At 32.7% G+C, this 13424-nt stretch overlaps 1 protein-coding gene across 1 annotated transcript; it reads right to left on the reverse strand.

Annotated features, from left to right (window-relative positions):
• Positions 1–877: 877 nt before the first annotated feature.
• On the reverse strand, positions 878–6264 carry LOC115971980 (calcineurin B-like protein 9). Its single transcript, XM_031092110.1, has 9 exons — positions 5974–6264; positions 5076–5240; positions 4245–4327; positions 3468–3527; positions 2925–3033; positions 2737–2789; positions 1704–1784; positions 1216–1328; positions 878–1098 (listed from the first exon to the last, which is right to left on the reverse strand). Exons 2-9 carry the CDS (start codon positions 5152–5154, stop codon positions 1035–1037), a joined length of 642 nt encoding a protein of 213 aa, XP_030947970.1. The 5' UTR covers positions 5155–5240; positions 5974–6264; the 3' UTR covers positions 878–1034.
• Positions 6265–13424: the final 7160 nt, after the last annotated feature.

Consider the following 13424-nt stretch of genomic DNA (forward strand, 5'->3'; position numbering starts at 1 on the left):
CGGACCTCGGCTTGGGTTAACCGAGGAGGAACTCATGCTCGGCCTAACCTCCAGGGCCATTGTGGTCAAAATTAACTTCTTCATTCACTTATACAGGCTCCCTTGACAATGTTTACCATCCTCGTACGCCCTCTAGTTCTCGGCTTGGGCCTTAAGCCCATTATATACATAGATAATGAGCTTCTGGACCAAATACTCCTACAACATGGATTATCAATTTTTAAAAAATCGAACACTAGAAATGATTATCAATTTTCAAAAATTCATAAACCAAAAATACAACCAATCCCAAACTGAAAGAATACAACTTTGGAATTTTCAAATTAAATCGATTTGGTTGGTTGGTCGAGTTGTCAGCTGAAAAGAATAAACTTTTTGTTTGAAAAATATTTTTTTTTCCCAGTTTTATTTTTGGACTGGGTAATACAACCCGTTGTCATGATGAAACTTGTCACAGATCATAAAAATATAATATGAGAGCCCACTTGCGATATCCATACCAGGGTTTATTGAAAAGGCCATTACAAACCCAAATAATTAAAAAAAAAAAAAAATGGAGAGCCTTCATCCTGTAATTTTATTTTCCCACAAAGAATCTGCTGGCCTTAAACCACCATTTCTACATATTAACCTCTTTTTTAAAGTAGCATATTTGCAAAAAGCCCAAATAGGCAACAATTCATGGTGAAGTGGGAAGCACACCACTAATTATAAATATATACAATCTCACAATTAACATTTCAATTCAACACTATTTAAAGAAAATTGGCTACAATTTTCCAATTATAATGTTGTTTTACAATTGCCTGAGTCCGGCTAAATTTATATGCATATCTACCTACACTTCATAAGCCGATGTAAATAACAATTGTATTACATCAACCTACTCTTCCAGGAAAAAAAGAGGGAGGGGGGAGACAAAAACAAAAGTTACAAAACAGTACCTTTCTTTTACCTCCCAAAAGATTATACTAAAAAATTCCACCCAAATATCATCCACACTAATTGGATAATGTTCCTAAGCTATTTCCTTTTTATGTTGCAATCTCATCAACCTCAGAGTTAAACACAAAACTTGGAAATGTCGTCGTTATGTCCCTGCATTCATTTCAAAATTTGTGAATTATAAAACATCAGAACTTGGTGACTGATTTTTTGTATAAACAGGAGATAAATCATGTCATATATATACATGTCAAATAATTTTCCTCATACCTCAGATAGGGGAGGGTCATGATCTTTAATAATGATGGATTCTTGACCACGAAATTATCCCACTCCGACTTGTCTATCTTCCCATCTTTGTCCACATCAGCATCCAAGAAAGTCTGAACACACATGAAGAGCTCAATGGTAAACCATTTGTTCATAAAATTGAAAGCAATTAAGTTTCATACCATCAAGATCCTACCAGCAAATCACAAAGCATAACCTTACACATTTTCATTTCAAAGAAAAGAGAAAATGAAGTAGAAGCAGGGGAATATACACAGCAAGACATATTATCCTGCCCTATATATGTTCCCCTTCAATGGACCAGACATTCACCCTGACTAAAATAGTATCAACAGACAGAAAATAACTAAGTTGTTAAACCTAGCTATTAAAAATATCTAGGCTTCAACACACTCTAGAGTGGGCTGATAATCTTTCCCAATGTAATTGTTTTTACTTCTTACTCTGGGACGTATGCAACAACTCACCTTATCAAGTATCATCTCAATGGTCTCATCAGCCAACTTCATTTCAGATTCACATAGAAGTGCAATTAACATTTGCTTGACCTGCCAAAATCACATAAAATGAAGATGCCTACAAGGATGTTTCAATAAAAGAATATGAAATCAAAAAAACAAATTCTGGAAGTTTGGCCTCAACTTCTTTTCCAATTAGATATGTATTTGTACACCAGAAATAAGAAAATCAATTGACAAGGTGACGACCTCCCTGGAGCTCATTTGATCTTGGTAAAAAATTATTATTTTTGTAATTGTGCTTGGATTGCTATGTTGTATTCCTACAAGGAACTAACTTTTTTATTTTATTTTATCATAAGTGTAACCCATGTTATTTTGGAGATTGCAACAGGAAAGAAGGGAAAACTGACAAATCCACTTAAAGGGGTGGCTTTCTCTCTTGAGCATTTCAATAGAGGACAAAACTTAGGTATAGTACCTTAAGTACTGTTCCTTACATTCCCCTCTTAAGATTCAGCTATGTGGCTACTTAACTAAAAATACACTTCCATCTCATGAGGAAAAATCCACATGACAGAATCTTAAAATAGAAACCTAAGGAACAGCAACTAAGTACTGTACCTAAGTCTTGCCCTTCAATAGAATCCCATCCCCACCTTTTTCGAGATCTTAACATAGGGTTGCAAACAAGATCATCACCAAACAGAATATATGATTATGTCCTCTATTCTATTTAATTTGGAAAGTGACAAACTATAAAGACATCCAATGTGGATTCACAAGAAAACACCAATTAGCTACATGCACATTAGGTCCTGATTGAACTCATACTCTCAACTAGTCGGCAGTAACTGCATAAATCTCTCTTTTCTTTGATAGGTCAGTAACCAACCAAATCTGACCAAGCAAAAAGGAAAAAAAATTCTAGATGTAGTGATTTTCTCACCCAACAATTTGAATTACCATAGCAGAAAAGCAAAAGGGTCCTGAACTTGCATTAACAGGTATAAACAAGAAAAATTTTAAGCCACCAACATACCTCTTGTCGTTCAATATAGCCTGTATTATCCAAATCATAGAGCTTAAATGAAACTGCAAAATAAATCTAAATATTAGTTTTCATAACAGTCAAATATATGATACAGTAAGGATATGCATAGCACTGTGGAAAACAACGGTACTACACTTTACAATTGAAGGTCAAAATACATCATATCCATGACTTACAATCAATCTTGTCTTCCTGAGGAACATTGGGATGGAAGACATTAAGTGCTCTAACAAAGTCACCGAAATCAATGACTCCCTTCCTCTTAACATCAAACAGATCAAAGATCTGCATGTAAAATTACTCCAATCTCAAAACAAACACAATTGATTGAAAGCTTCCATACATTGCATAACAAAGACGAGAAAAAAAAAAAAATTTATGCCATAACGTTTCGATCAATATTAACCATAATTTTTTTTCCTTTTTACCTCCATTAAACTCATCAAATGATTAACGAAATCACAGAAAATAATTAAAATGAGATTAATACAAATTTAAATAATTAATGCTTTCAGCAAAAGGCCAGCACTTACTTTTTTGTAATCACCACTTAAAAAAAATCATTGATACAAAAATATAAAAATATCTTATCCAAAAATTTAGAGAGTTTAGATTTGCTTTAAATTCTAATTAATAGTTACCATCGGTTTTATACTAAGGTATTGTTACAATATCCATCTAGACAAGTATATAAAAGGCAAAATGAAAAGATTTAATACCCGATTTGCAAAGAGATTCTCTTTCTTCCTGTTCTTGAAAAGTGCCAACTGAAATTCTTCCTGAATATATAACAAAGTCAATGTCACATATTGATTTAAAATCTGAAAAATCACATTTCCAAATATATATAGATGTGTACTAAACATAGAAATGGACAAGTATAACAAATGTCATCCCAACAAATATATGCATATCTGTAACTTAGAAACTGAATAGGTTAAATGTGAGGCTATAAACCCAGGTAGAGAGAGAGAGTCTTATCAGAAAATTAGAAGTAATATTATAAAAGCTAAGTTCCTTCATCATCACCACCATCATGGGATAGGATATCTATGCATGAAGCCACACTCAAAAGGGCCATGGCTCAACTTTGAAAAAAACAAGGATGATCAATCACAGAAACAGAGTCACAGACAGCACATGCCCTTGCAATCTGAACATGGGCGCAGAAGCATAGAAGAAGCCTTATGTTTTTTTAGAAAAATAAAAAATACACACAAAGAAGTGAATGCCTTTATGTATTTTTTTTCTTCTCTCTCTCACTTTTTTCCTTAGTGGTAAGTTATACATGCACCCAATGGATTCTGAATCCATGATCTCACTTAATGGGAAAAAAAATACACACAAAGAAGCTTTTCAATATTCAAGCTAATATTTCCTAGAACAAAATATAAAAAGAAACCAAGGAAATTCAGATAGAAGCAACATGGTAGGAAATGCAACATTATAAGCAAACTGTTGAAGAGAAGAAGCCTTGGTTTTATGCACAAACATACCTTGTTTATCAACCCATCATCAATTACAGAACTGCTAATGCTCTTGTAAAGCTCAAAAAGTGCTTCAACTTCACTAACAGTAACTGGGAAATAAAAAAGGCACACAAGATGAAAAAATTAAAACTAGAAAGAGAGTTGAGAGAATGTACAATAAATAGAATATATATTTATATGTTACACAGACCCAATGCTCCTTGAACTCACAACCTCACCCTTTCACCCCAATATCATTATATTGATACTCAAAGAAAGAAGAATAATATTGAGATGGATAAAAATACTGTTCAGCTCTCATTATTATCTAAATTCAAAGGTTAGTCTTAGAGTAAAGGCAGACAAGTCAGTTGTCATTTCCTTCGTTCATTTATGATGTGTACCAGGCATCTCCCATTTACAGATAATTATAATTGAATGTATTAAGTTATCCATTGAGCCTAATATCCAAGACAAGACAGGTTACATACAAGACCTACTGGAGGTTCTTTCTTTGTACAGTCTTCCTTGCCCAAGCTGGATTACAATGAAGTTCACAGGTTTTGGCATAGCCAAATCTGAATGTGTATGCCAACCCACTTTTTGAGCTTCTCTGGCATTACAAGACCCCCAAGGATGATATATAACTGGTATAGCAGTTACATCATGAAGGGATTTATCTATTCTTTTTAGCAATTTATCTTTTCTTAGGTGAGACTTCATAAATTATAACATAAAGTCCGATTAGATGTGACCAACACTATAATCACAACCTTTAGAAATCAGAGTCTACAATTGCAAAATACATGGGACTTATGCTTGACCTCAATTATTAAAACAGTAAAAGAAGCAACTTACAAGCAGTTTGTGAAGCAAGAACAATTGGGTCCTCGTGTCCTGGAACCTGTCTTCTTCCAGTAGACTGAAGACAGCCCATTTACGGAAGAAGATGGCGGAGGAAGCAGAGCCCTTGAAAACAAGCGCCTAGGCTTCACTACAATATATCAGCAAAACCATCTTAACCTTGCAATTACAAATCCAAATTCAAAGACCGCCATGCAGAAAACAATTAGTATTAAATAAATCCCAATTTAAAATTAAATGCAAAAAAAAAATCATTGAAATTTTCCACCACATGAATCAATTAAAATTTGATTGATTCATTGTTTGATCCAAGAATTCAGTATAACCATTCAAATGAGTCTTCCATGAAAAATTGAACTCTCTAAAACCGTTTCCTTGAATGAAAGATTAGAGGAAAATAAAATTAATAAATTAATAATAAATAAAGCTTTCCAACAACATCATTCTCTACATCATATAATTCCTCAAAAACTGAAGGAAGAAAGTAAAAAAGGAAAGATTTTTTTTTTTTCTTGTTTCCTCACCCATAGCTCGGCCAAATAAAACAGATCCAAGATTTACGCATAAAGATTTTATTTTGCATGATATTCCATCATTTTCTCAGCAATCAAACAGAGACTTATAACAAAAGACCCAAAATCTAAACTTGCAAGAACACATCATATTCCTCCATTTTCACACCAATCCAGAGAAGAATAACAAATAAGCATCAAAAACCCATCATCCAAATCCTAAACACATTACATTTTCCATCAATTTCTCAGCTAACAAACACAGAATTACAACAACAAACAAAACCCAAAACCCCAAAACCTCAAATTAAAATCCATGCAAAACCCATACCATAATTTTTTTTTTTTGGTTAAAAGAAAAGGAAGGAAGAGAAACTCACCGGCCAACAAAAATTGGCCGAAGAACCGAAATCGAAGAGGGAGCAGTATAAAAAGAGATAACGGTCACAGAATTGAGGACGAGAACAAACCAGAGGTGGTAAGAGAGAGAGAGAGAGAGAGAGAGAGAGAAAGAGATGGAGGGCTGAGATTGAGTTTGAGGGAGCGAAGAAACCGAGAAACTCACGGCTGATTTATTTGAAGAGCTGTCTAAAAAAAAACTCTTAAGCTCTCTCTCTCTCTCTCTCTCTCTCTAAAAACGGGAGAAGTCTGTTGCGAAGTTAGAAACGACACTGCGAGTTTCTGAGGAAATATAGGAAGTGGATGTAGGTGAGGACGCGTGGCCTTCACGTTCTACTTCTGCGCGTGCAAAAAGGAATACTTGAAGCCTTAGGCTTTGGCATTTCGGAATATTCCTTTTTTTTTTTTTTAAAAAAATTTAATAACAAATCTTAACGGGAGTTCGTTACCATCTTACCATAATCATTTTTTGTTTTTTTAGAAACTATCATAATCATATAAATAAATAAATAAATTTTTTTTTAATTGGTCGGCAACCCCTTTCTAATTCTATTTTCTATCCAAAAAAAAAAAAAGGAAGTGTAGAGATTCATTGCATAAACACAAGAAGAATGAAGGGTCGTCTAAGTTCTAGTCAATTGTTTCTCAAAAAAAAATTCTAGCCAATAATTAGTATTTTATTTTAATAGATAACCTATCTATCAAAAAAAAAAAAAACAAAATTATTAGATAAAATCTTGTTTGTCCATTAAGAGACACCTGAGTAATAGACTAGCCCAATAAATTTGAAAGACGTACCACTGTCATAAATTTAGAAGTTCTTAAGTTTCATATATCATATTAACAATTCACGTGACTTTCACATGTGTCATAAGCAAAAATAAAATAGTCTAACCAAGAAGATGTAAAACTACTTTCTTATATTTAAAAAAAAATTTGATTAATGGCTATACTTTAAGGTATTTTGTTAATGGACTATTTTAGAAAAGTTTCAATACTACTTTCATTGAAAATATAAAAATTGTAAAAAATAATCAGTTTTTTTTTTTTTTTCCAAAAAATGTTTATAAAAATGTTTCTTAAATTAATGGACTTAAGAAATCTGTTATCTTTTTCCTTTAAAAATATATATATATTAAAAAAAAAAAGATAAAACTTTTCTTTAGAAGAATAGCTTATATAGCTTCTTCTTTTTTAAATAGGGGAAATAGCTTATATAGCTTGATTAGTCATACAAATAAAGAAATGTAACTTGCACCTAAAATAAAACTAAATTCGGACTTATTGTCACATGTCTACTTTATTCCAGTGTTAACCTTAGCCATTTGATTTTTAAATTACTATATAGTACATAAATTTCCTTTTCCTATAAAAAAATTCTATTGCAGTAGCAATCATTAATTAGGTTTCTAATGAATTCTTAAAATAATTGCATCACGGGTGGGTAAGCTAAGATAATTAGCAAGAAACTTGTCTGAGTTTATATAATATGGCTACAATTTTGGATATGTACAAATTTTGACTACAAATTTAGTTGTAATCGATGGTTAAAGTTCTCATTAAAAATATAAACATAATTATATATTTTGAAAATTTTCTCATTGGATTGTATGTGTTTTATTTTTTTAACATGGATGTTAAATTTTGTGTCAATCGAATATTATTTACCATTTTATTCATAAACTTATTTTTTATACATAATTTTAAACCATAAAAAGTTGAAATTTAAATATTTGATTGATAATATAGCTATTGATTTTAGATATTTTGCAAATTTTGCAAGCATAGAAGATATAAGTACAATTGAAGATCTAATATGAGTGTGTTTGGATACCGCTTATTTTGCTAAAACTGAAAAATTATTACTGAAAGTACTGTAAATAAAGGTAAATGTTAGTTGAAATAGTACAGTGGAGCCCATGAATAGTAGTAAAAATAAGCTGAATAGTGAAATAATTTTAATTTTAACCTCCACCCAAACGCACACTATGTGTAAGATAAGGCATACAACTTGTTTATAAGTTTGAATGAATCATATTATTAAAATAGACATATATAATCTTATAAACTATTGTGGGTGGAGATTCATTAATTTTTTTAAAATTCATTTATTATACTTGTGAAGGTTACAAATAAATTAATCGCATAATACAAACTACACATTGAAGATTCCTCCCTATATGAACTTCTAATTTTTTAGAATTCATTTAAGCTTGTGAAGGGTTATAATTACAAATAATTTAATCACCAAATACAGACAAAGTAGGCCTTGTAAAAACCCAATATAAACTATAAAGCTATAAAATTAGGTGGAATGCTATTATCACTAGCTTCACACACTAGAATGTGATGTCACCTTCTCATTTACTAAATTTCCCCTAGCTTGTATCTTAGGCAATCTTAGCTATATTATTTCAAAATATTTCTTTCAAATTTTTTTTTTTTTTTTTTTTTTTTGAGTTGAAGTTCATACCTTTTCCGGGTTTATCCAAAAACACGTAGTTTCACTTTATTTACTTCAACCTCCCTTATTTATATTTTCACCAATTAGCCTACAAAGTAGATTTTTTTTTTATACACTAAGATTTGAATTTAGGATAATTAATTACTATTTATTATTAAGATAAGATACCAATAATTTTTTTTTCCTAGACAGGTTTGTTCAGAATCCCTTAATTGACGATAAGTACAAAATTATTGACTGCTACTTTAATTAGTTCTAAACTAATGTTCAGCCATTCCTTTATGTGCATGAGTAATGATATATCATTTGGTCCTGGCTTATGATTTCATTTTTTACTTTATTCTTTCCTTGTAACTACAATGCAAGGATCCAACATAGGTTATGAAGATTCTAGAGGAAGGAGTCCATTTTATCAAAAGCATCAACTTTGTAAATTACTATCATTTTGTTTCTAAGACCATGAGAATGGGCGGTAGTTAACAAAAGCATAAGCTTTCTAAACTGTGCTTCAACAGAATGGAATTTTTAATGTCTCTAACTCTTGTCTCCCCACCTTTAAGGGCCTTTATAAGATGGTAAAAATAATCATAAACATTGCTTTCATGAACCCCGCTTGTGATCAAATGCTCTAACAGGACTACCTTAGAATTCATATTTTTAAAGAAAAGAAGCCTCTATATATAATTTTGTGATTTGGTGCAATCCTCAAGATTCAAGAAAAGGACTTGATATACTTTGCTTGGCCTCAAATGATGCTTGACTTGCCAATATATTTGGACAAAATGTGTAGAATAAAATGCCACAAGATCCAAAGAATCTTAAACGACAAGATCTAACAAAAATGTCTCGTTTTTCATCCATCTTGTTTGTGTTAGACACATTTAAGTTAGTGGCTTGAATTGATGCAGGGTTTAAAATTTTATATTTTTAATATCGATATGACTGAGGAAGCTTACAACTCATCACATGCCCTTGTTTGGTTATAGAGGATTGTACCATGTTACCTCTGCATGGATATAGATGTAGGCAACATGTGAAAAAAGGTTTGAAAAGCAGAAAAGGTGTTCCATTATTTGTGGTGTTGAGCATAGATCACTTCACAAATCGACAACAACAATCATAAATTAATGTTTTTCCCAACTGATCTATTATCAACAACCTATGGTAGGGTTTAGAGTTTGTATCTTATATACCTATCCCGATGTTATATTTGTCGTGAATCAAGTATGTCAATTTATGCATTAATTATGGTGTTTGCATTGATTGGATGACTATTAATGAATTTTTTGTGGTCTCAAACACGCTCACGCATGACCATGACCTTCTCTTCCAATTTGGTCCGATTCGCCTTGAAACCTATTTTGATGCAAATTTTATACGTTGCCCCATTATCGTCACTCCACCTTCTCTCCCTCCATCCAAACATAGGTTTAAATTCCATCATATTTCTTAAAGTGCCAAAATGCACACAACGGTATTCCGGCTCAAATATTGCAGGAGAACAGAATTAAGTTGCACTCACATTTGCCTTTGCTTCTCTTTTAAGATATGCATATTTTCCTCCATCAATCTCCATTCATTTAGTGTGATAACACCAATTAAATTTCTCTTTACTCTAACTTAATTTTTCATGCACGCATGAAGCACTCGGAAGTTGACTATCATTATGTCTGAAAGTAGTTTGTCCTTAAAAGAGCTCACCATTTGATACCTCAACACTAAGGACCAAATTGCTGATGTGTTTTCAAAAGCTCTATATCACAAGGGCTTGGGGCGGAGTGTCTGACCTATTAACTTAAGGGAAGCAATCATGAAAATTCCATAAAAGAGGGTAAGAGTTATATAAATTGAGCTAATCTCACTAAAATAGTTAACAGTCAACTACCATCATTCTTGGATGGATCCAAGGAAGACAAAACTGAACTCAAGACTATTTATTTGTACCATGATTAGTGATGAAGTCAGGGTTTCTATTGAGGGGGGGGGGGGGGGGAGTATGAACCAAATTTATTTTTTATTACTATCAAAATTAGTATCCATTTAATTAATAACAAAATATCAACAATTAAAAAACACAAAACAACTATTTCTTAGTACTTTGTATTGCAATTATCTATCAAAATGAAATTCAACGTTCTTTTAAATCTCATAAATCATAGTTGTGGAGGGGTGATCTTCCTTAGAAGGTACTGTCTGCTTTGGATGAAGACCCTCACGAATACGATGGTACACTTCACTTAGGCCCAGAGCTTATAAGTCGAAGGTGGAAAGCGTAGTTCCCTGATGTGGGACAAATCCGTGAGGGTCTTCATCCAAAGTGAACAGTACCTTCTAAGGGAGCCCACCCCTCCACATTAAAAGGTGTTTTTTTGTGGAGGGACAAACCTTTCCCTTAGAAGGTATTGTCCACTTTAGATAAAAACCCTCATGGATTTGCTCAATCCTACATCAGGGAGAGACGCCTCCCACCCGCAGCATATAAACATGAACTCACATGTGGGGTGTACCACGCTCTCATGTGATTTTTGTGGAGGGACGAACCTCTCCCTTAGAAGGTATTGTCCGCTTTGGGTGAAGACCCTCACAGCTTTGCTCAGTCCTACATCGGGGAGAGACACCTTCCACCCACAGCATATAAGCATGAGCTCACATGTGGGGTGTACCACTCATTGTGAGAGGTTCGTCCCTCCACAATAGTAATTAATTAATTATGTCGTAAATGTCACTGAAATTTCCATTTCAATGTATAAATCAAAGAGTGTGATAAAAAACCATCTTCAATTAATGTATAAAATCAAAGAGTCTATTTGAATATCATCTTCCACTTTGTGTTGTGAACCCAATTTTAATAATATTCATGGTTGAAAATACCCATTCCATAGTTGTAGTGGAAATAGAAAGATTAATTATAAGTATAACTATACAACCACTCTATAAACAAATTGGCAAGCTACTAATTTTTTAGTCCTTACTAGTTATTGAAAAAATTAAAAAATATTTAACAATTTTTGGAATCTAAATGTAAACCACATTATTCTCATAATGGTGTGAGTTCTAGTTAGCTCAACTGGTAAAGTCTCTGATTGTTGAATAAGAGATCTAGGGTTCAATCCCTACCTACACCAATAATTTTTTGGTGTCTTAGTCTGATTATAAAATGCTATTATCAGGAGCAGATGCTATAAGTTGAAACTATCTCAAAAAAATATTCTCATAATGGTGAAATTATATTTTCAATGGTAGTTTTTCATAATTTATGAATCTTGCTACTAACACTTGTTTAAGCATAAAAAATATATAATCAATAATAATACTCAATTGTAAAGTCAATTTCCTAATGAGAAATATTTTTTAAAATCCACTAGGTGGAATTAACCAACTGAATAACTTCCAAATCTCAAACTTGTCCCAAACTTTTAATATTGGATCCCAAATAAGCAAACAACCAAAATGTCATACCAATATTTTTTGTATTTCATCAAAGATTTTTTTTAATGGATTTATTTTTGTTTTGTTAGTAAAAAGTGAAGCTTTTCTTTATTTTTTATTTTTTAGGGACCACCAGAATTTTGATTAATTTCTTATATGACCATTTTAATTAATTTTGAGGTTTTTTGGGGTTAGAATCGTTAGATGACTATTTTAATTTTTGTGTTTTCAATTTTGGAGGGGTCATACGAATTTTTTAATAAAAAAATTCAAAAATCTAGGGACCTTGGCCAAAAAATACCTCCATTGCTATATTTGATGGCTTGGATTATTATTGTGCACCACGTCGCTTGGGATAACTGCCCATTGAATTCCCAACCGGCCTTAGATATCCAAGTTCAACTTAGAATTGATGTTTGGACCTCGCATGCTCAATGTATATTGATTGGTTTGGAATAGTAGCAAAGTAGATATACTTGAGATTTAGAGTTCTACTTGAAGTAGACTTTGTCTTTACTTGGATTAGTATTTTGTACGTGAACAATTCTGGTGCTTGAATGACTTGTATCTTTGCCAACTTGATATCCTATATAAGCAATGTGTTGTGGCAATTGAAGAGTGTGGAAATAGAGAGATTGACTGGTGCATATTTACGAGAGCTCTCTGGTTTAGAATAGAGTGTAAGGTTTTTTCTATTCTTTGTATTTGTGAGAGAGCTATTGGGTGTATTGGGGTTTGGGTTATTGTGAGAATACTGATACACCAACTTGTATATCTCCATATTTGATTAGTGGAATTCATTGGTGCTCTTTTATTTGTGTGTGTTTATTTTCAGATTTTGGGTTTGCTTTGTTCCTTTTATTTATTTCTTGGAGATCTTTCTATAGTCATAATATTTTCACAATCAATATTGAAGTGGGAGTGCTATTCGAAGGCGCTCTCCTACAACATCCATCCCTATCCACGATACGTACTATTACTTAATTGCCGCAAAATCTTAAGATTAGAAAGAATGAATTTAATCACCATTATTAATTAAACCTATTATTATGTTTTCACTCCCACTCAATCTCCATGTGGACCATGTCAGTCATATTTTATAGAATACATATTACTAGAATTTTATTAGAGCATCAACAACAGAATGGCTAAATGCCAAATTTAAGCTTATAGAAACCATTCAGCCCAAAATGCCCCCTCCATTGGATGTTGTAAAATGTAACTATTGTAAAAAATAAATAAAAAAATACAATTGTGCTACAATACGGTTCTAAATGTAGAACCGCACTGTAGCTCAATGGTAAAACGTATATTAATATTTTATACGTAAACCTTTCTCTCTCCACGGTCTCTCATCTCTCTCTCTCATTTTGACTCTCAGTTCCTCTCGCTGTCTCTCACAACAGCTCCTCCCTCCTCACTCCCTCTCTCACATCTCTCTCGTTCAAAGCTTGCACCGGTGCTAGGTTTTGGATTTTGGAGGTTGGATCGGCGTGGATCGGCGGGCTGGGTTTGGATTGGTGGGCTGGGATCGATTGA

Source organism: Quercus lobata, chromosome 12 (genome assembly GCF_001633185.2).
Source record: "Quercus lobata isolate SW786 chromosome 12, ValleyOak3.0 Primary Assembly, whole genome shotgun sequence".
NCBI classification, from domain to species: Eukaryota; Viridiplantae; Streptophyta; class Magnoliopsida; order Fagales; family Fagaceae; genus Quercus; species Quercus lobata.